This window comes from Rana temporaria, chromosome 8 (assembly GCF_905171775.1).
Source record: "Rana temporaria chromosome 8, aRanTem1.1, whole genome shotgun sequence".
Taxonomy (NCBI): Eukaryota; Metazoa; Chordata; class Amphibia; order Anura; family Ranidae; genus Rana; species Rana temporaria.
Window position 1 is genome coordinate 99,363,170 of NC_053496.1, and position 22,551 is coordinate 99,385,720.

A 22,551-nucleotide genomic window follows, 5' to 3' on the forward strand; every position below is an offset into this window, starting at 1 on the left:
ATCTGTGTTAGGGGGGCGTGTTTAATGGTAATAAGGCTTGACCTTACATTTTTGACGTTTTTTTGTTACTGCGCATGCACCCGGGCGCCTACATTTCCCAGTGTGCATTGCGGCTAAGTACGCCGCACGGGCCTATTGATTTTGACGTGGACGTAAATCCCGATTCACGGACGACTTACGCAAACGACGTAAAAAAAAATTAATTTCGACGCGGGAACGGCGGCCATACTTGACATTACTATTCCACTAGGGCCTAGCTCTAACTTTACGCGGCCTATCTCTTACGTAAACGGCATAAAAGTACTGCGTCGGCCGGGCGTACGTGAATCGGCGTATCTCCTCATTTACATATTCTACGCCGACCGCAATGAAAGCGCCACCTATCGGCCATTCAAAATATTGCAATCTAAGATAGGACGGCGCAAGCCGTCGTATCTTAGATATGTTTAAGCGTATCTCTGTTTGAGCATACGCTTAAACATAAGTCGGCGTAGATTCTGAGTTAGGTCGACTTATCTACTGATAAGTCGGCCTAACTCTACCTGAATCTACCTACAAGTGTTTAATATAGCCGGTTGCTGCTAGCAAAACTCCAAAATGAATGCTTCTTTTTCTTCAGTATTAATGAATCGGCCCATTGTGTCTGGTGTGTTGTGATGGTTTAGGATCTCAATGTGTAGTTATCCAATGTATGTAAATAAAAACAACAAAATTACAAATTTAATTACAATTACTTCATTTATTGAATCACATTATGAGCAAATATATAACTCCACAGAACACAAAGTTGTTAGTTCATATTTTATGTGTGTGTGTATATATATATATATATATATATACACACACGCACAACACAGGTTTATTCTTGTGTCTTGGCTCCGAGTGAGCCAGGTTTCATTCACAGCATGATGTTAGCTAGAGTGCAAGATACAATATAAATATGTCTTATCTGGTTCTGCAGTAATAAATAAACCCATCTGTAGTGTCACCAGCGGGGCAGCCTGCCGCTTTGCGCTCTGTAAAAAAAGGTCAACAAATCAAAGATCCTGATGTGCTAATAATCACCATCAACCTCCTGTTGAATTATGGCAGTAAAACCGGGCTGCCTCCAGACACAAAGTAATGTCCTCCGTCCTCACAGCACCTTTTAAAACGTTTACAGCGGCTGTAAAGTCTGGCTGCAGCGTGCCCGTGTGGTAGTGTTATGGGGCATGACTGCTTTCTTTTTGGCAGTGGTAGAGAATGTGATCATGGCAGCTAAACGGGGCTCTGGAAATACTGCTATATTTGAAGGTTAATAAACGGTGCAAATCCAACAACATCCTGTAAGAGAACCAATGCTCGTTGTAATGGAGGCTCTACGTCCAATGTTACATCTCTCTTCCGTAGTATTCCTAGACTGGATTCTGTCACATTGTGGCAGTGCTTCACTTTGAGGGATTTCAGCTTTGTACAGTACTCAGCTAAGGTTCTGCAGGAGAAAAGAGAAAGTTTATCTCAATATAATTTTTAAAGAAAATCATAGCTGGTTTGTAGGTAAACTGCATTGTGAGCACAAATAGCTGGAGAAAGCTATAGGATTTCCTCATTGACACAAGCATCAAAATACAAGTGTCCAGAGATGTTTGCAGCCAATTTCTGAAAGCAGTGCCTTTCTATGGCTGAATGCACTTAGACATTCATCAGCATTTAGATCTATTCTGTGTAGTTGCGTTTACATATAAAATTTGTGCATCTGGGAACTATTAACCACTTAAGGACCCCGCTGATGTATATATTATATACGTCCTGTTTTTAAAGATGGATATCTCGGTAACGGCAGCAGCTGCTGCCACAACCGAGATATCCATCTTTTCTTTGAGAGGTCCTGTAAACGATAACGGATTCGCCGCGAGATCACCATTATCGGCGGCGGAGAGGGCAGGAGCCGTCGGCAGCGGCGGAGGCGATCGGGTCCTCTCTCCTGCTTGCTGTGGATGCGAGTGAGGGCAAGATGGCCCCCACCCGTCCCCATAGCATAGCAGGGCGGAAGCAACGTCAAAACTAAACGACGTCAAGAATAAAACAATATTTTCTTATTGTCATTTATTCAAATGACAATTTTTTAATTTTTTTGCATTTTAGTCTAAATATGGCATCTGAGGTTTTTTTGACCCCGGATCTTATATTTAAGAGGACCTGTCATGCTTTTTTCTATTACAAGGGATGTTTACATTCCTTGTAATAGGAATAAAAGTGATCAAATTTTTTTTTTTTTTTCAGTGTAAAAATCTATAAAATAAATACAAATAAATAAGAAAACAAAATTATTTTTTTTAAAACGCCCCATCCCTATGACCTCGCGCGCAGAAGCGAACGCATACGTGAGTTGCGCCCGCATATGAAAATGGTGTTCAAACCACACAAGTAAGGCATCACCGCAATCATTAGAGCGAGAGCAATAATTCTAGCCCTAGACCTCCTCTGTAGCTCAAAAGATGCAACCTATAGAATTTTTAAAACGTCGCCTGTGGAGATTTTTAAGGGTAAAAGTTTGACGCCATTCCACGAGCGGGCGCAATTTTGAAGCGTGACATGTTGGGTATCATTTTACTTGGCGTAACATTATCTTTCACAATATATAAAAAAAATTGGGCTAACTTTACTGTTGTCTTATTTTTTAATTCAAAAAAGTGATTTTTTTTTCAAAAAAAGTGCGCTTGTAAGACCACTGCGCAAATACGGTGTGACAAAAAGTATTGCAATGACCGCCATTTTATTCTCTAGGGTGTTAGAACAAAATATATAATGTTTGTGGGTTTTAAGTTATTTTCTAGCAACAAAAAAAACAGTTTTAATCTTGTAAACACCATATCTGAAAAACAGCCAAGGTCCTTAAGTGGTTAAAGTGATTGTTATTTTTATAGAAAAAAAAACAAGACTTTACAAACATGTTATACTTACCTAGTCTGTGCAGTGGATTTGCACAGAGCAGCCCAGATCCTCCTCTTCTCAGGTCCCTCTTCTGTGCTCCGGGCCCCTCCCTCCTGTTGAGTGCCCCCACAGCACGCAGCTTGCTATGGGGGCACCCAAGCCGAGCTGCAGCTCTGTAAGTCCATTCAGACATAGAACTGCAGTTTGGCCCTGGCCCCTCTCTCCTGATTGGCTAACTGAACTTGATTGACAGCACAGCAGCGGGAACCAATGGTGCCACTGATGTGTCTCAGCCAATCAGGAGGGAGAGTCCCGGACAGCCGAGACACACGCGTGGACATCGCTGGAAGATGCTCACGCTCAGGTAAGTAATATGCTGCACATATAGAATGCATTAAGATAAAAAAAAAAAACTTATAACTTTACAACCCCTTTAAGCATGGTTATATGCAGCTAAATGCATATGCTGTAAATGCAGGAGGAACTGATCTGGGAAGTAAAAAGTGTGTTAATGCCCAGGTATCAGTGGGAGTTAAAAAAACAAAAACAAATGACTAGTATCACTAGTCTGGAGTAAAAATGCCCCTACTTAGGTGGTCTTTGTAAGTAGAAAACGATATAGCAGGTAAGCAGTAGGAGACTTTTTTTTGTCAGTGGAAGAGATAATGCCCCATTGGTGTTCCCCCTTTTTCAGTGTCAATGGGGGGAAATAGTGCCACATCATTGGTGTCAGTGGCAGGATTAGTATCCTGTAATTACTGTGAAGAAAACTAGTGCTCCATTGTTGGTAGCAGTGGGAGGAAGTGTTTTGCAGTAGGAGGAATAGTGCCTGTGGGGAGGAATACATTCCAATATTGGTGCCAGTTGGAGGAACAGTGTCTTGCCATTTGTGTTTGTAGGAGGAATAGTGCCTCATTGTTGGTGTCAGAGGGAGGAATTCTGATAGTATCCTGTAGTTGCTATGAGAGAAATAGTGCTCCATCATTGGGAGCAGTGGGAGGAAGTGTTTTGTCGTTGGTGTCAGTAGGATGACTAGCCCCCCATTATTGATATCAGTATGAACAATAATGTCTCATTAGTGTCAATGGGGAGGAATAGTAAACCTTTGTTGGTGCCAGTGGGAAGAATAGTGTTCTGCCATTGTTTTTTGAGAGGAATAGCGCCTCAATGTTGGTGTCAGTGGGAGAAAAAGGACCCCATTTTTAGTGTGAGGAATTGTGCCCAATCATTGGGGTCAGTGAAAAAATAACGAATGGCCCATTATTGATGTCTGTGGGAGGAATAGGACCCTATATTTGGTGTCAGTGGGAGGAACAGTGCCCCATCATTGGTATCAGAGGAGGAATTGTGCCCCAATATGGATGTCAGTGGAAATAATAGTGCCCCATTGTTGATGCCAGTGGGAAGAATAGTGTTCAGTCATTGGTTTCTGCTGGAGGAATAGTGGCTCACGGTTAATGTTTGGGAGAATAAATGTCTTATTTTTGGAGTCATTGGGAAGAATAGATACCTTTCATTTGTGCCAGTGGAAGGAATAGTGTCTCATTGGTGTCAATGGAATGATGCCTTATCACTGGAAATTTTGCAAAGCCCCCAGTATAGGTGTTCAGAGGCCTGTAGGAATTAAGGGCCAGATTCACGTAGGTGAGCGGCGGCGTAACGTATCGTAGATACTTTACACCGCCGCAAGTTTTCATCGCAAGTGCCTGATTCACAGAGCACTTGCAATGAAAACCTACGCCGGCGGCCTCTGGCGCAAGGCGGGCCAATTCAAATGGGCGTGTGCCATTTAAATTAGGCGCGCTCCCGCGCCGGACCTACTGCGCATGCTCAGTTTCGCAATTCCCGCCATGCTTTGCGCGCCGTGACGTCATTTTTTTGAACGGCGACGCGCGTAGCGTACTTCCGTATTCCCGGACGTGTTACGCAAACGACGTTAAATTTTAAATTTCGACGCGGGAACGACGGCCATACTTTAAACAGCAATACGATTGCTGTGTAAAGTTAGGGCAGGTCAAACGACGACTAACTTTGCGACGGGGAAACTAGACTAGCAGCGACGTAGCGAACACGAAAATCCGTCGGGAATCGCCGTAACTTCTAATTTGCATACCCGAAGCTGGTTTACGACGCAAACTCCCCCCAGCGGCGGTACTGCATCCTAAGATCCGACAGTGTAAAACAATTACACCTGTCAGATCTTATGGATATCTATGCGTAACTGGTTCTATGAATCAGTCGCATAGATAGAAACAGAGATACAAAGGCGTATCAGGAGATACGCCGTCGTATCTCTTTGGTGAATCTGGCCCTCAGTTTCTTATACCAGTGGTCATCAACCCTGTCCTCAGGACCCACTAACAGGCCAGGTTTGCAAGATAACTGAAATACATCACAGGTGATATAATTTGCTGCTCAGTGATTGCAGTATTCTAGTCTGCATCTCCCCAAGGTAATATATAAAACCTGGCCTGTTAGTGGGCCCTGAGGACAGGGTTGATGACCACTGTCTTATACTACTCCTCTACTAGCCTGGTGACTCCACAGCCAGAGAATAACAGTATACAGGCACACTTGGGCAGGTGACTCTATCCAACACTGCCAGCTAGGGTGTTGTTCGAACGCAATGTGTTCTGGTTATCATCACTTACTGCAACTCTGCATGCAGTGGATCAGGCATTCATTGAGAAGGGTGAGCATGTGGGGGCTTTCTTATTTCAGGGGCCAGTAAAAAGCAAGCAATGGGTCTTCATTTGAGGACTTTTGATATATGGAACTTACAGGGAGGTGAGGTCAAACAGCTTGTGGACATATAAACTGATGTTCTCAGGTACAGAATTACAGTGGCCCCACATCAGTAGTACAGATTAAAATGAAACACTCTAATAATAATTGTTAATCATTCTAATGAGCTATATAAAAAGATAATTCTCCTTGGGAGAAACACTGGATTTTGTGTCTACCTTCCTTGTGATTATTTTTTAATGATATTCCAAAACTGCACAGTAAGCAAAGAAGAAAGATTATGCCTGCAGCGCCCCGCTGGCTGTCACTGGCTACAAATCATCTACTGTGCTGCTCCAAAAATGAAACTGCTTAATAAATGTAATAAGGCAATTAAATGTTTTTTAGCTTAGTGCTTATAGCTTATTTGCTCAAGCTGTTACGTAAATCATAGAAATAAATCACTAGACACTATTATAGAGCAGTTCCTTCGACTACGTGCCACAGTCCTTTTCTCCTTGCAGTCAACCCGCTTAATGTAATTCTGAGCAGGTTAAGGGATATAGTGAGGTCAGGCAATTTACTAGGGGAGATGAGACCCATGATTCATTTGTGAGCAAAGCACAGGAATGCCATGACTCCAGAACAGGTTACTAGGTCTTTTGTTTCGAGAAGCAAAAATTGGTAAAAAGGAAGGCAACCAATTAGAAATTCGATTTTTAGGGACACTAGGATGATTGGCTTATTACTGAGCTTCACTATTTTTATGGTATGTTATAAAATAAAGTTATATATACTAAACCTATACACAGCTTCCTTGATAAGATATTCATACAATTACAGGGAACAACAGGGAAAACTTGTTACCTAATGGATTCATTCTTCACCCGCAGACATCCCGTTAAATCAAGATGCTCTAGATCCCGGCAGTTTTTAGCAGTTTCTTCTACAGCAACATCACTAATGTTTGCATTGACAGCTAGTGAAAGACATTTCATCCGCTTGCTCTTTTGCACCAAATAACATATTGCGTCATCCTTCAGCTGACGACATGCTGTCAGATCCACCGACTCCATAAGTTTACAGTGATCTGCTAGGCTGCGAAGGGAAAGGCAGTCTACCCATTCACAGTGACCAAGGCAAATTTTCTGTAAGTGAGGGCAACTGATTGATACAGCCACCAGGGACTGCCGGCTCAGCTGCACACAACTGTTAAGATTGATATGAAGAAGATGATGGTTTTGTCCAATGATGGGAAGAAGCTCCTTATCAGTTAACCAATCAGAACAGCTTCGTAAGTCAAGTCTTTGTAATACTGAATTGTGTTTTAGCATAGTGCAAAAAGCATTTTTCGGTAATTGTGAGCCAAGCTGTAAAAATAGAAAGGCTTATGTAAATATATAGAGAAATATATTACAGACCTATGTAAAAAATATTCACTTGCTCGCATGCAAAACTAATCAGATCAACACATAATAGTCAGCAGCTTTATTTGGATATCAAGTAATCTTGTAACATTAACATTGTAACAAGAAATTTTAAAGCAAGTTGGCTTTTTTTTAACCTATGGTTAAATAACCTATGGGGCCCACACAGGATCGGTTTTGACCAATGAAAACGGTCCTTCAGACCATTGTCCTCTGGTTAACCTATCGTGTGTACGAGGCCTTAGACTGCACACACATGAAGCAAGCCTGAACATAATCTTCAACATCTTTTAGAAGAGAGGACCACCAGTAGTGGTACTGCAGGAAAGCACAGGCATGTTGTACACCAGGATGTCCAGAGAATTTGGAGCCACGTTCCCATTTGAGAAGCTTGAAGCGAAGGGCAGGCACAACAAAGGTTTTTCTGGGTGGGATACGTGAAGACTGAATATGGGTAGTGGCCAGGATATGATTGGCAGGAATAATCGGTTCTGGTTTAACATGACACTAAGAGTTGGCAATGTCAAATGATCTGTACAAGGCATTAGCATGGCCATTTTGGAACCAGGCCGAAAGGTAATGTTAAAGTTAAACCTGGAAAAAAAAAGAGCCCATCGTGCCTGTCTGGGATTCTGGGAGTCAAGCGTGGATTGCAAGTACTGGAGATTCTTGCAGCACCAGCTTAATAACCAGAAGTTCTCGATCTCTGATGGTGTAATTTCTTTCTGCATTCAAAAACTTCTTAAAAAAGAAGGCACAAGAGCAGAGCTTGCCATTATGCCCTTGGAGAAGAATGGCCCCCACGCCCAAGGATGAAGCATCTACTTCCAACAAGAAAGGCTGGAAAATGTTAGAACACATGAGAATAGATGCCAAGAGAAACCCCGTTTTGAGTTTGTGGAAAGCCTTGACAGATTCAGGAGGGGTCTAGCCACCATAGGCTGTGGAGATCCGAGATGGATGATGGACGCTGCACCTGTGCCTCCCAGAAATTGGCAATGAAGGGCCAAACCGCCCTGTGCATGTGGACTAATGGCAAAGAAACAGAAACACAGATGGCATTCAAAATAACAGGTATGCAACTGAATGGGTACTAGGATTTTTTTTGCGGTTTCTAGCTCAATTAACATGCACAAATTTAACTTTTTTAAATGATGTTGCCACATTAAGGCTACCTTGGAAACAGTTTTTATTTGTATGTAACTGGCTTTGGCACATAATTTTTCAGCCAGCCATGCCACCTACTGCTCAATATATAAAAGGTCAGTGCTTCCCTGAGAGAAATGTCTGACTTGTACAACATCTTCATTCACATCCTGTGACCACATAGATGATAAATATTATTGTGTGGACATCCAATTACCTGACCAAATAGTTATTGATTAAGAGAATTATTCCTTCGGAAATATTACCGACTGCTTTATATTGCACAATTAACACTATTGTATGAAGCAAATTTATCAAGGTATCAAATTCATATTACTACTGTGTCCAAGCTAGATAGCAGACGAAAAACCTGGGTGTAAATTTATTATAACCAACAAAACCTAGTCTAATTTGTTTACATGACATGCACAATTAGAAAATGTACAACATTTCTAAACTTGGATTACTCAAACTACACAACTGGAACAAAAATTAGGTTAATATAAAATGATTCTTTAGATCAGATTTTTGGCTTGTGTTCTAAAGATCTGTATATATGTGAGGGGTGCCTCCAACCACCAATCTTATTATTGTACCCATTATTGCTTCCTAGCAGTTTAGAAACAGTCTAATGCCGCGTACACACAATCATTTTTCAGCATGAAAGAAACTTCGTTTTTTAGCATGTCCAAAAAACGAAGTTTTCCCAACTTCATCATTAAAAACTACGTTGCCCACACACCATCGTTTTAAAAAAATGATCTAGCAAAGCGCGCTGACGTACAACTATAAAGGGGAAGTTCCATTCGTCTTTGGGCTGATTTAGCCGATTCAGTGTTAGTAAAAGACGATTTGCGCTTTTCTGTCTGTTACAACGTGATGAATGTGCTTACTCCATTATGAACGGTAGTTTTACCAGAACGAGCGCTCCCGTCTCATAACTTGCTTCTGAGCATGCACGGGTTTTTTACGTCATTTTAGCCCACACACGATAATTTTTTACAACCCGAAAAACGACATAGTTTAAAACGATGTTAAAAAATGCAGCATGTTCGAAAAAAAATTTGGGCATTTTTCAGAACCTGAAAAACGATGTGCAGCACACACACGATCATTTTAAATGACGTTTTTTTTAAAAACAATGTTTTTTTCATGCTGAAAAATGATCGTGTGTACGCGGCATAAGGCTCGATTCACATCTATGCATGTTGCTTTTGAGCGTTTCCACAGTGCTTTTTGCGGTGCTTGCTCCATTTTTGGACACGTGTTTTGGCCCCATAGCCAAATCCGCTACTGCCGTTGTGTCTAACCTGAGGATTTGTTCAGGGTCCCGTGTCTGGGAGAGGAAGACCAGGAGGCGTGAAACGAAAGACCGACCCTGGGGAATGATTCTCATTGCGAAGTTGAGCATCCCTAAAAGGGATAGAAGCTACTTTTTAGTGCACCCCTGAGCATGGGTGAAGTCTTGAAGAACCAACCTCATTCGGTTTAGTTTATTGGGGGAAGGCTGGCCTGCATTGAGCAAGTGTCCAGGTTGACCCTGAGGAAGGTGATGGAGTGTGCTGGGCCTTCTACTTTGTGTTCTGCAATGGGCACATTGTGATTCCCAAACATTACTCTTAACCTATTGAGGTCTCCTGGGGGCACGCCGGGCTGCTTGATTAGTAAGAAATCGTCCAGGTAATGGATAACCCTCTGGCAATGGGCTTGGTGTGACAGGATCCAGGTGAGGGACTGTGCAAAGGTGTCAAAGAGCCACGGGTTACTTTTAGAGCCGAAGGTCAGTTTAATGGTGAAGTAGTACGACTCTCTCCATTTAATGCCGTGCCAGCACCAGAGGGACAGCTGGATGGGCAGGGGCCTAAAAGCATCCAAAATGTCGGCTTTAGAGAGCCAGGCACATGTGCCTACTTTGATAATGGCCTGAATCGCCATGTCTACTGAGGCATATTTCAGGGAGAATTCCTCTGAAGGAATTAGGGAATTCAAACTCGGGACGTGGGAAGAATGAGGCGCAGACATGTCATACACCAAGCTAATTTTATTTGCGAACTTGCCCTTGACAAGCTCAATAGAGCTAACTCTCCAGATGTTGTAAGGGGGCTGATGATGAAGCCTCGGTTAAGTTTGGCCTGTAACAGCTGGTCTATGGCCTGTTCGTCGGTGGCAGTTAAGCGGAGGTTCCTGCACTCGTGAGTCGTGTGGGGCAGTGTGATGAGGCCAGTATGGAAGCCTACTGTAAACCCTTGGATAAGGAAGGTGAACAGTGAGGGAGTGGCCACCTTCCTTCCCTGTCGTACCTGCAGGAGGGGGTGTCAGGGCTAGGACTGCGCCTGAGTCTGGAATGGCCGAGTCCAGGTGCCCCTCCAGGAGTGTGACTCTGGCTTGGATGTCAGTGACTGTGGAGGACAATGACAAAAATATGGCGTGTAGCTGAGGCCAAGGATATGGATTGAAGGGATGCCTGCTGGGTAATGGGCCCACCTGTCCCTGGCGGAGGGAAGAGGAGCCTGAAAAGCTAGGCTTTCCTGGCTGTAGCAGGGAAGGGGACGCCCCTGCGTCTTAGTTCCGCTGTTAACTTGGGGATGGTCCATCCCCTGAGGGACTGCATGCTGCCACTCTCTGAGACCGGAGAGGGTAACAGAGGGGCAGGTGTGAGGTCTTCACTGCCGACCTGTGACATGGCTCTGGCTGACTTGTGCCCTAGACGCAAAGTCCTAGACTCTGGGGTCGAAGCACAGTCAACCGAAACCTGTAAGGGGGGGTGACATAAAAGTCCAGTTTTTTTTTTTATCTATAAATACTACTTCCCTTCTTTTTTTGTTGTACCTGGGGGAATAACATCCAACCTGGTGAAGGATGGAACTACCTAAACTAGACTGACCTAGAGGAGAAATGACAGACGGACAATGGTGAGTGGCTTGGTTACATGCGATTTAGGAGGTGACTGAGTAGCCGATTTCCGTGACTTCAAAGCGTGTTGTGTGATTACAATGGGAACCTGCATGTGTGGTGAGCGAAGGTTTGAACGAACAACTCAAAACCATTCGTTTTACGATGTGGTAGGTCTATGCAGTTATCAAACTATAAGGTGAACCGTAACATGGCTGAGGCGAGCGGCATCGAAAAGTAGCAGATCTACGATGGAAAAACAGAGAAGGCACAAACAATACGAATTGAGCGAAATGGTTGCTATGACAAAAGGCATGAATCGGCGTGACGCAACAGATATCGATGGATTTAGAGGATCGTAGATGGGACTAAGTACCGTTCATGCGAGGGTTATATGAAATGAACGGATGAAACTTTTGTTGTGACAGTGGCACGGATCGGTGTGCCTCGGTTGCGACTGACATCGAACTGGGCTGTGATGCCTAAAATGCAATGAAATGGATTGACAAAAATGCGCCGGTACTAATCGGTGCGCCACAAATGTGATCAGTTTAAAATATGAGTGTATGTGATTCGAAGTGGCTGGTACTAAAATTAAAGGATTTGCCATAACAGAGGCACAAATCGGTGTGCTGTGCTTGCGACTGATAATGACCCGGCCTGTGAAGCATGGAATGAAATTAGATGAAATTACTAAACCAAGCCAGTACGAATCGGTGCGTCGTGAATGCGACTACTCGAATCGGAATGACTGGCCAGTAAAATGAAACTATTGAAATGATTGCCATGACAGAGGCACAAATCGGTGTGCCAAACGACCCAAACTGTGGAGCATGGCATAAAATGAGATGAAATGACTAGAACGAGCCGGTACGAATCGGTGAGTCGCAAATGCGACTGTACTCGAATCTGAGTGACTGGTACGTGAAATGAAACTATTGAAAAGAAATTGCCATGACAGAGGCACGAATCGGTGTGCCGCGGTTGTGACTGCCAACAACCCAGACTGTGGAGTATAGAATGAAATGAGATCAAATGACTAGAACGAGCCAGTACGAAAGTGGGACATGAAATTACACGATTGAAATGATTTGTCATGACAGAGGCACGAATCGGTGTGCCACGCTTAGGACTGGCAACAACCCAGACTGTGGAGCATGGGATGAAATGGGATAGACTGACTGGAACGACCTGGTACAAATCGGTGCGTCACGGATGCGACTGTACTCGAATCGGAGTAACTGGTACGTGAAATGAAACAATCGAAATGCTTTACCATGACAGAGGCATGGATCGATGTGCTGCGATTGTGACTGACAACGACCTGGACTGTGAGCATGGTATGAAATGAAATGAGAAAAATAACTAAAACAAGCCGGTACGAATCTGAGCGTCGTAAGTGCGACTGGATTTGAATCGGGCGACGGGTGCGTGAAACAAACAAGTAAAAATAGTGACTGACAACAATCGGGGCATAGCACGACATGAAATAAAAAGACTAAACAAACTAATACGGCTGGGTTCGAACTAAGGCGAGGGGATTGCACAAGGCAGAATAAGGCTACCTGCGGAGACTTACGAACGATTCGTAAGTTCCGAGGCGACAGTCCGGAAACACGGGGTATCTAGCTAACAACGATGCGTGAAATAAAGAAATGCCATACGAATCCTACCTGCGACAGTCGAGCAAGACACGATCTACGAAAACCACGAAGGAGAACTGAGAGTCTCTGGAAGTTTCAGACAGGCAATTCATGAAACACCGAATGAGTTGGAAGAGTCGGCCTAGTGACGCAACGAATCGCGCACAGGGAACCGACGAAGACGCGAGATATGCGGGCCGCTTAAATACCCCCTGGACTACTCCCATAAATTCAGGCCAGCATACTGGCCTTCTTATATATACACAATCACATGAAAATGATAATCAGCTAGATTGGGTGAAAATTTATGTCTATGAACAGTCTTAGCTGTAAAATTTGGGGATTGGCCAGATGTTGTGACCTTTCCATTGTCTTCTGCTCTATGGTTTTCAATGGCCAAATGTCATGGGCCATGGCCTAATGTTTGCTACTTGCATTCTTATTAAACAAAGCAATATATATATAAAAAAAAAAAAGGAACAAGGTGGAGTGTTGTAGCTGCTGACAGCTACTAAGCAGCTTAATTTTTTTTCTACCATGCACTAGTGTTATGAAAATTTTTAATCCATTGGCCGTAGTGGGACTTCATATATAGTAAAATTTACTATAGCATAGAACTATAGCAGCCACACAGTTTTATTACATGTCTAGAAATGACATACACTACTCAAAGTTTCTCTGATTACTTCTGGCTTAACAGGATAGCAGTGTAGAGCCCTGCCATCACTGCTCTGTTCAAAGGAGCCTTTAAGTAAACCATTGTCCGAACAGTATCTGGGTATGCCAAAATACGTGTTGGTGAATAACTCCTGTGCTACCAAGTGATACCCTCAGATAATAAGAATAGGCCTAATAAATGAAACAATAATCTGTGGGTTGCTGCATGCACAATATTGTGTTTGCACAATTCATTAATAAAATATAATAAATGTGTGCCGCACTATCAGTCTCAAGCTTATAAATGTGCAATACCATGCAAAACAACAGTTCCAATTTAACAATAATAATATCCTTCATATACATCAAGTGTTGGATAAATCAGTTCATAATAAAGACAGTTCAGAAAAAGTGCATAATGTGAGATTAAAAAATAAAATATCTTCATAAGATTTTAAACCACTTCTCCCCGATCACCACTGTGCTCACAGTGTCCTCATCTTAATGATGTGATATAAAACACATGTAAAAATCACATCCAGCTTGGTTCTCTCCAGTCAACATCATGTACCAGGGTTCTCCATGAACCTTTAGGCCGCGTACACACGGTCGATCTATCTGATGAGAATGGTCCGATGGACCGTTTTCATCGGTTCACCGCTGAAGCAGACCGATGGTCTGATGTGCGTACACACCATCAGTTCAAAACCCGATCGGGTCAGAACGCGGTGACGTAAAACACAATGACGTGTTGAAAAAAACTAAGTTCAATGCTTCCAAGCATGCGTCGACTTGATTTTGAGCATGCTTTTGTGTACTAACCATCGGTTTTGACCGATGGTCAGCCGTCCATCGGTTCGATTTTAAAGCAAGTTCTATCATTTTTGTCCAAAGGACAACAGACCGATGGGCCGTACACACGGTCGGTTTGGACCGATGAAACTGGACTTCAGGCCATTTTCATCGGTTTGGACCGACCGTGTGTACGCAGCCTTAGTGTAACCTCCCACTCATTGTCCCATGGTCATTATTATTTTCAGAAGTGTCCTGTTCAACATTCCAGCATCCAGGTTTTGGCTATGGCATTCTCCCGGTCTTTGGCCACCTGCAAGCTCATTGATGTGGTCAGTCTCTGGGTGGAAACTGTTATAAGCCAGCTAAACTCTCATTTGGATGCTTGTAATAGAAAGTGATACGTGTGTTTTTCCTGATCAAGCCCCCTGTCTTGTCTGCCCTGCTTGTTTGGATTTCCCTGTGTATGACTTTGGACCGAATTTTGCACTATTTCCTGAACTTAGCCTGCTTTTTACCTGGACTGTCATAGAACCATGCTATTCATCTGCTAACTGCAAGTATCTGTTTGCTTTGCTCAGTTTGCACCTGCCCTGGCGTGGGGGCCAGGCACTATAGTATTGTGTATAAGTCCTGGGGACAACCCAGTACCGGTAGGCCTTCTTGCCTTATGGGAAAGGGGGCTGCTATAGGTGAAGAACACAGTAGCCAGCTATAGCATCAGACCACCTGAGTTGGGGTAGACGTGACATTTATGAACTGATTTATTATCTAACACTTGATGTATATGAAGAATAATGTTATTATTATTTAGTTGGTACTTAGTTGTTAAGCTTGGAATTGCACATTTATAAGTTTGAGACTGGTAGCGTGGCACACATTTATTATATTTTCTGCCAAAATACAGTCCAAAAGCTAGAGTGGATTCAGGAATCTGTTTGATTTTTTTTATTCAGTCTGCTGGCCAAATGGAAGAAATCTATACATATATGGGCAGCTGTTAAAAAAAAAAGCTGCCAAAGGAAAAGTTTTTTTTCTGCAAAGTACATTCAGAACAAAATACATGTGCTGAAATCTGGGACATTTGTGAGTGTTGCTAAATATGGCAATGGCAATTTTGCTAATTACGGCGTTCACAGTAAAAATCATTCAATCGCATGGTACAAATTAACAAGCACTTCTTGAAAATATAGGCAATGTGAAGAAAATGTCCTGATCTTCAGCAAGCTGTAGTTTTACAAATGTTCCCCATAGCTTCCTTGATGGAAATCAGAGAAACCTCCCTGCTAAGTAAGGTGGAGATCATGCAACGCTTTATGTATAGCACTGCGCTGCCAGCCCATGCCATAATGGTAATAGGCATAGTTTACATAAACTCTTGGCGTAGGCCGACAGTCCTGTGATACTGCATGTGATCATTCCCACAGACTTGTGAAGAAAGGTTGGCTCGGTCTTCCAAAATCTCGAATGTAACATTAATTATAACCTTTTCTATCACTGAACAAAGAAAACAAAGCAAAGAAGTGAGCACCTTCAATTACCAGCAAACACATTTCAAATCTTCATACATCACCCTTCTGTGCCCCTGTGGTGTTCTTTTTTTCTTACTTGCACGTGATTGAATATTTTTACTAACGTGAAATATCACCACATTCACGAAGCTCTGGGGCAAATTCCCTTCCAAAGAGCAACTTCTCTTGCAACATGAACAGCCTATTTACCTTTAGTAAGTACTGAAGACAGTGAGAGGAGGAGGTCTACAATGGTAGCCTACATGATCCTCTCCATAAAAGTATACATCAAGACATGTTAATATTTTTATACTGTACTGTCAGAAGGCTATTTTTTTTTTTTTTTTAATACTTTGGGGTAGATTCAGGTAGGGAGCGCGTATTTGTGTGCGGGCGTAACGTATCCTATTTACGCTACGCCTTCGCAACTTTGACAGGCAAGTGCAGTATTCACAAAGCAAAGTTGCGGCGGCGTAGCGTAAATAGGCCGGCGTAAGCCCGCCTAATTCAAATGTAGAAGATGTGGGCGTGTTTTATGTAAATTTATTGTGACCCCACGTAAATGACGCTTTTTCCGAACGGCGCATGCGCCGTCCGTGAAAGTATTTCAGTGCGCATGCTCCAAATTAACCCGCAAAAAGCCAATACTTTCGACGTGAACGTAAATTACGTCCGGCCCTATTCGCCAACGACTTACGCCAACGACGTAATCGACAGGAAAATACGACGCTGGCCCAACGTCCATACTTAACATTGGCTGCGCCTCATATAGCAGGGGTAACTTTACGCCGGAAAAAGCCTTACGTAAACGGCGTATCTGTACTGCGACGGCCGGGCGTACGTTCGTGAATAGGCGTATCTACCTGATTTACATATTCTAGGCGTAAATCAGCGTACACACCCCTAGCGGCCAGCGTAAATATGCAGTTAAGATACGACAGCGTAGGAGACTTATGGTGGTCGTATCTTAGACAAATTCTGGCGTATCTGGTTCTTTGAATCAGGCGCCAAGATACGACGCCTCACACTCAGAGATACGACGGCGTATCTGGAGATACGCCGTCGTATCTCCTACCTGAAACTGGCCCATTACTTTTAGCACAGGTAGAAAGCCAGGGAGGCTCAAAGTAAGTTCAACCCATTTGTGGCATTTAAAAAAGGTATACAGAAGAGTTTATTTTGCTGAACAATACAGTAAACATTATGAAGTAAGTGAATGGTTCTTCATTACTGCACTGTAACACACAAACTGAGAGGCAGTATCTTCATTACCAAGGTAAGACCATACCCTTAGGATCGGTTTACATTGGAACCCTGCAAATCCACTGCGGTTTCCCGGATCGCAGGCAGTTCACACTGCCATATGCGAACTGCTGGGAGTGTCAATAGAAAGTTAATGACACCCCCAAATCAGTCTGCATATCGCAATGTGAACTGTCAATTCAGACAGGAATTTAATTGCATGGGTGTGAACACCTATGCGATCTGATTCTGGTGCGGACCAATAAAAGGATCCTGTGTGAGTTTGGTTTGAATACGATGCAAATTCAGCCATACAATCTTTATGGTTGAGTTTGCATCGCACAGACATCGCATTTGATTTGCACTGTAGTGCGGTACGAATCACATCCGATGTCCGACAGCGCAGCAGTGTGAACGCAGCCTAAAGAAAAATAAATAAATAATTTAGATGACTAAACCATACCCAGTCAGACGTGATAAATGGCATGTACTAGTACTACAGTGCCTTGAAAGTTTTACACATTATATCATGTTACAACCAAAAACATAAATGTATTTTATTGGGATTTTATGTGATAGACCAACACAAAGTGGCACATAATTCTGAAGCGAAAGGAAAATGATAAATGGTCAATACTTTGTAGAACCACCTTTCACTGCAAGTCTTTTTGGGGATGTCTTTACGAGCTTTGCACATCTAGAGAGTGACAATTTTACCCATTCTTATTTGCAAAATCGCTCAAGCTCTGTCAGATTGGATGGAGAGTGTCTGTGAACAGCAATTTTCAAGTTTTGCCACAGATTCTCAATTGGATTTAGGTCTGGACTTTGGGCCATTCTAACACATGAATATGCTTTGATCTAAAGCATTCCATTGTAGCTCTGGCTGTATGTTTAGGGCCATTGTCCTGCTTGAAGGTAAACCTCCGCCCCAGTCAAGTCTTTTGCAGACTCTAATGCCTCGTACACACGAAAACGGCTAAAATTTGTCTTGCATACACACGGTCACACTAATCTTGGCTGAAATTTTGAACGTCAAGAACACGGTGATGTACAACACATACGACGAGCCGAGATTAATGAAGTTCAATAGGCAGTTCGGCTCTTCTGCTTGATTCTGAGCACGCACGTTTTTTTGAGCGTCGTAATTGCATACAGACGAATGCGATAGGAATTTTTCCTGTCACAAAAATTGAGATCCTGCTCTCAATCTTTTCTTGTCAGGAAAACTGACAAAAAAAGTGTGATGGAACATACACACGGTCGGTTTTCCTGACAAAAACCTCACATCGCACTTTTCCTGTCACGAAAACCGATTGTGTGTACAAGGCATAACAGGTTTTCTTCTCCCGTATTTGGCTCCATCCATCTTCCCATCAACTCTGACCAGCTTCCCTGTCTCTGCTGAAGAAAACCATCCCCACAACATGATGCTGCCACCACCGTGTTTCACAGTGGGGATGGTATGTTCAGGGTGATGTGTGATGTTAGTTTTCCACCACACATAGCGTTTTGCTTTTAGGCCAAAAAGTTAAATTTTGGTCTCCTCTGACCAGAGCACCTTCTTTAACATGTTTTCTGTGTCCCCCCACATGGCTTCTTGCAAACTTCAAACAGGACTTCTCATGGCTTTCTTTCCTTGTCAAAAGATTTTATTAAGTTCCCAGTAATAAGCTTAACATACATGTTAATGAATGTGTTAACATACGGAATGAAGCTTGTTAATTACAAAAGTAGGAATACAAGGCATATAATTATGTTATACAGGTTGGAATATTGGTGAAAAGATTTTAAAGCTGAAAGAGACTGTAAGGCCCGGTACACACGAGCAAACATGTACGGTGAAAGCGGTCCGTCGGACCGTTTTCACCGTACATGTCTGCCAGAGGGCTTCTGTACGATGGTTGTACTAACCATCGTACAGAAGTCCGCGCGTAAACAATACGCGGGGCGCGTCCGCGTCGTCGCCGCGGCGATGACGCGGAGACGTGGGCGGTCCTGCCATTTAAAGGCTTCCACGCATGCGTCGAAGTCATTCGACGCATGCGAGGGACGGCGGGCGCTCGGACATGTACGGTAGGTCTGTACTGACGACTGTACATGTCCGAGCGGGCAGGATTCCAGCGGACGGTTTTAAAACACGTCCAGGAATATTTGCCCGCTGGGAAAAGGCCCGGCGGGCAAATGTTTGCTGGAATTCGGCCCGCTCGCGCCTACACACGACCAAACATGTATGCTGAAACTGGCCCGCGGACCAGTTTCAGCATACATGTTTGGTCGTGTGTACGGGGCCTAAGAGGATGTCTAGCTATTCCTACCATAATAGTTCATATCGTGGATGAGATATTATATTAATAAACAATGAGCTTCAAAAATCAATATAAGTCAATATAAGGAGGGGGAAGAGAGGGGTAAAGAGGGGAAGTTATGGCTTTCTTTCAACAATGGCTTTCTTCTTGCCACTCTTCTATAAAGGTCAGATTTGTGGAGTGCATGAGTAATAGTTGTCCTGTGGACAGATCTCCCACCAAAGCTGTGGATCTCTGCAGCTCCTCCAGATTTACCATGGGCCTCTTGGCTGCTTCTCTGATCAAGGCCCCTTTCACACTGGGGTGTTTTTCAAGCGTTATTCGAGCGTTATTTGAGCGAAGCCTCATCTGCAATCCCAATGTGCTGGTAAAGCACCGCTAACGTTTTAGGGCGTTTTTGCAGTGCCTCAGTGTGAAAGGGTAAGGCGTTTTTACAGCGCTTTCAATTCATTTCAATGGAGAGGGGCGTTTTTTGAGCGTTTTTTTTCAGTGCCCAAAAGCTGCTCCAAAGATGCTGCTTGCAGGACTCAGTGTGAAAGGGTCCATTGAGATGCATGGAGAGCGTTTTATGAGCGTTTTAATAGCGCCATTTTTAACGCTAAAACCCTATAAAAAAAGCTTCAGTGTGAAAGGGGTCTAATGCTCTCCTTGCCCAGCCTGTCAGTTTAGGTGGACGGCCATGTCTTGGTATGTTTGCAGTTGTGCCATACTCTTTCCATTTTCAGATGATGGATTGAACAGTGCTCCATGAGATGTTGAAAGCTTGGGATATTTTTTTTATACCCCAACCCTGCTTTAAACTTCTCCACAATTGTATCCCTGACCTGTCTGAGGTGTTCCTTGGCCTTCATGATGGTGTTTGTCCGCTAAGGTTCTCTAACAAACCTCTGAGGGCTTCACAGGACAGCTGTATTTATACTGAGATTAAATTACACACAGGTGGACTCTATTTACTAATTAGGTGACTTCTAATGGCAATTGGTTCCACTAGATTTTAGTTATGGGTATCAGAGTAAAGGGGGCTGAATAAAAATGCAGGCCACACTTTCAGATATTTATTTGTAAAAAATTGGGAAACCCTATATAATTTTCCTTCCACTTCAATAATTATGTGTCACTTTGTGTTGGTCTATCACATACGTTTTTTGGGTGGTGACACGAAAAAATGTGGAAAATATCAAGGGGTATGAATACTTTTTCAAGGCACTGTATACTTTATTGTCAAGAATGCATTAGGATAAAATAAATTCGACTATAAAACCACTTTGAAAAGTAATTTCACGCTTGTTGAGGAAAAGAAAAACATTCCCCTCTGGGTGATCTACATACATTAAGTTACATTAAGTAAGTATTTTAACAAATGCTGTTGCAGATTCCTACCTTTTGTTATTTTAAAGAAATAGTGCATGTGAATGGGAGTGATTTTATAATTCTCAATCAGCTGCTGCACTTGCAGGGGTCTAATAAGGAAAGTGACAGGGTCTACACCCCCTTTAGATGTGATTAAATCATTTGAGAGTAAACTATGTGTGTCTATGGATGCACACAGCCTGGATCAGGAGTGTGGGCGTACAGGTGCCTCCTTAGCACCCATCTTGCTATGGAAGTACCCAACGCTGGTGAGGGACTGCCAAAGAGAATGTAAGGGACTGCTCTATGTAATATTATAGTGAGTAAGTAAAACCCCTTTTTATTTTACCAGAAAATATACAGCCTTTAATATCACTTTAAGAAATATTTACAGGACATTCAATCCCTCAAAACTGAACACAAACAATACCTGTGTGGAGTCAAAGCTACGGCAGTTAGCCAGATAGAGCTGCACTAAGGACTGAAAAGCTTTGCTGGCCCTCTGCAGAGTTATGATGTGTCGTAGTGGTAAATAGGACAGGATATGAGGGACCAACACATCTTCCCAAGGCAGATCCAACAGATGGAGACTAGAGATAAACAATATAACAATAAGAAGTAGAACAATGCATTTATTATTTATATTGCCCTGCAATATGGACTGAAAAGACCAAGCAGCCCACCATATAAAATACATGAATTACACATGCAGCTTGTACATAATACAGATAATATCACCTTCCGTCCACTAACCCTATTGCCTTGGTTCACACTACTGCCCTTTGTAGTGTGACAACATGCGTTTTTTTTTTTTTTTATGCTTCATGTTTTTTATGTAACGGAAGTAGATTAGGGGCTCAATTCACTACTGTGCTTTTTCGCACCTTATTTTACCGCAGACCGTTCCTTCTGGCTGCAACAGGAAGTAAAATATTTAGCAGTGGTTGCAGAGAAGAGACCCTTGTCCTCATCAACATGGAAGGGGGGGGTGGGGGAGGCGGCAGGCATGGATAATGGTCTGGTATACATTTGGGGTGGGCTCAAGCCATTTTTTTTTATTTATATCAGACCTGCGATGAGCAGAGAGACGGTGACTGACAGTCACCAGCTCTCTGCTCACGGAGTACTGAGAACTGAGCGATCATTGACAGTTCTATCTCGGGTCATGCTATTTCTATCTGGGGTCATGCCATTAAAGGCGGCGCATGCGCGGGAGTGACGTAATGCGACTTCGGCCAGTCACAGTGCTGGAGTTCACGGCCCCGGAAGGAAGAGGGGTGAAGAATGGCCGCTCGCTACTAGCTAAGAAGACGGGGACATCGCGGGCTTCTCCTGCAGGTAAGTGTCACATAATGGGCTACTATGCGATGCATAGTAGCCCATTATGCTTTACCTTTACAGGGAAACAAAGAAGAAGCAACACCCATCAGGGTTTACTTCCTCTTTAAAATCCTCTGCACATGCTCAGTTGCTCTCAATTTTTAGGCACTGCTGCGTTGGTAGGGACCAATCTGCTGACAGACTTAAAGTGAAATTAAACCCTCCTATCCTTTACAGCCAAGGAAGCTGCTTCTGTTTGAACTGCAACTGCTGTGGTGCTGCATATGTGATTAGTTATGACACCAGCCATTTGATGGTTTGACAGTTTGGTTGAGAACACAAGCAATTGTGACAGTTAGCAATCCTGGCATTCCAGGAATGTAACCCGATGGGTTTAGTTCCGCTTTATGAATTACTGCTGTTCAGTGGGCTCTGGGATTTAGCAAAATGCCAGCCTCCAGTAAAAAAATAAAATAAACAATGCTGGAGGCAATTTACAGCAAACATAAATTGTGGTAGCATAATTATTAACCACTTCAGCCCGGAGGATTTGGCTGCCCAATGACCGGGCCATTTTTTGCGATTCGGGACTGCGTCACTTTAACGGACAATAGCGTGGTCGTGC

General features: G+C 43.2%; 1 protein-coding gene across 3 annotated transcripts in view; it reads right to left on the bottom strand.

Annotated features, from left to right (window-relative positions):
• Window positions 1-719: 719 nt before the first annotated feature.
• The window catches only part of FBXL15 (F-box and leucine rich repeat protein 15), a 32,540-nt gene continuing 10,708 nt past the window's right edge, over window positions 720-22,551 (bottom strand). For all 3 annotated transcript variants that reach the window (XM_040362359.1, XM_040362361.1, XM_040362360.1), the window contains exons 3-5: window positions 21,037-21,196; window positions 6,505-7,007; window positions 720-1,471 (exon numbers count right to left, since the gene is read on the bottom strand). In XM_040362359.1, the coding sequence (XP_040218293.1) occupies window positions 1,282-1,471; window positions 6,505-7,007; window positions 21,037-21,196 (853 nt within the window). In that variant the 3' untranslated portion in view covers window positions 720-1,281. The remainder of the gene's footprint in view (window positions 1,472-6,504; window positions 7,008-21,036; window positions 21,197-22,551) is intronic.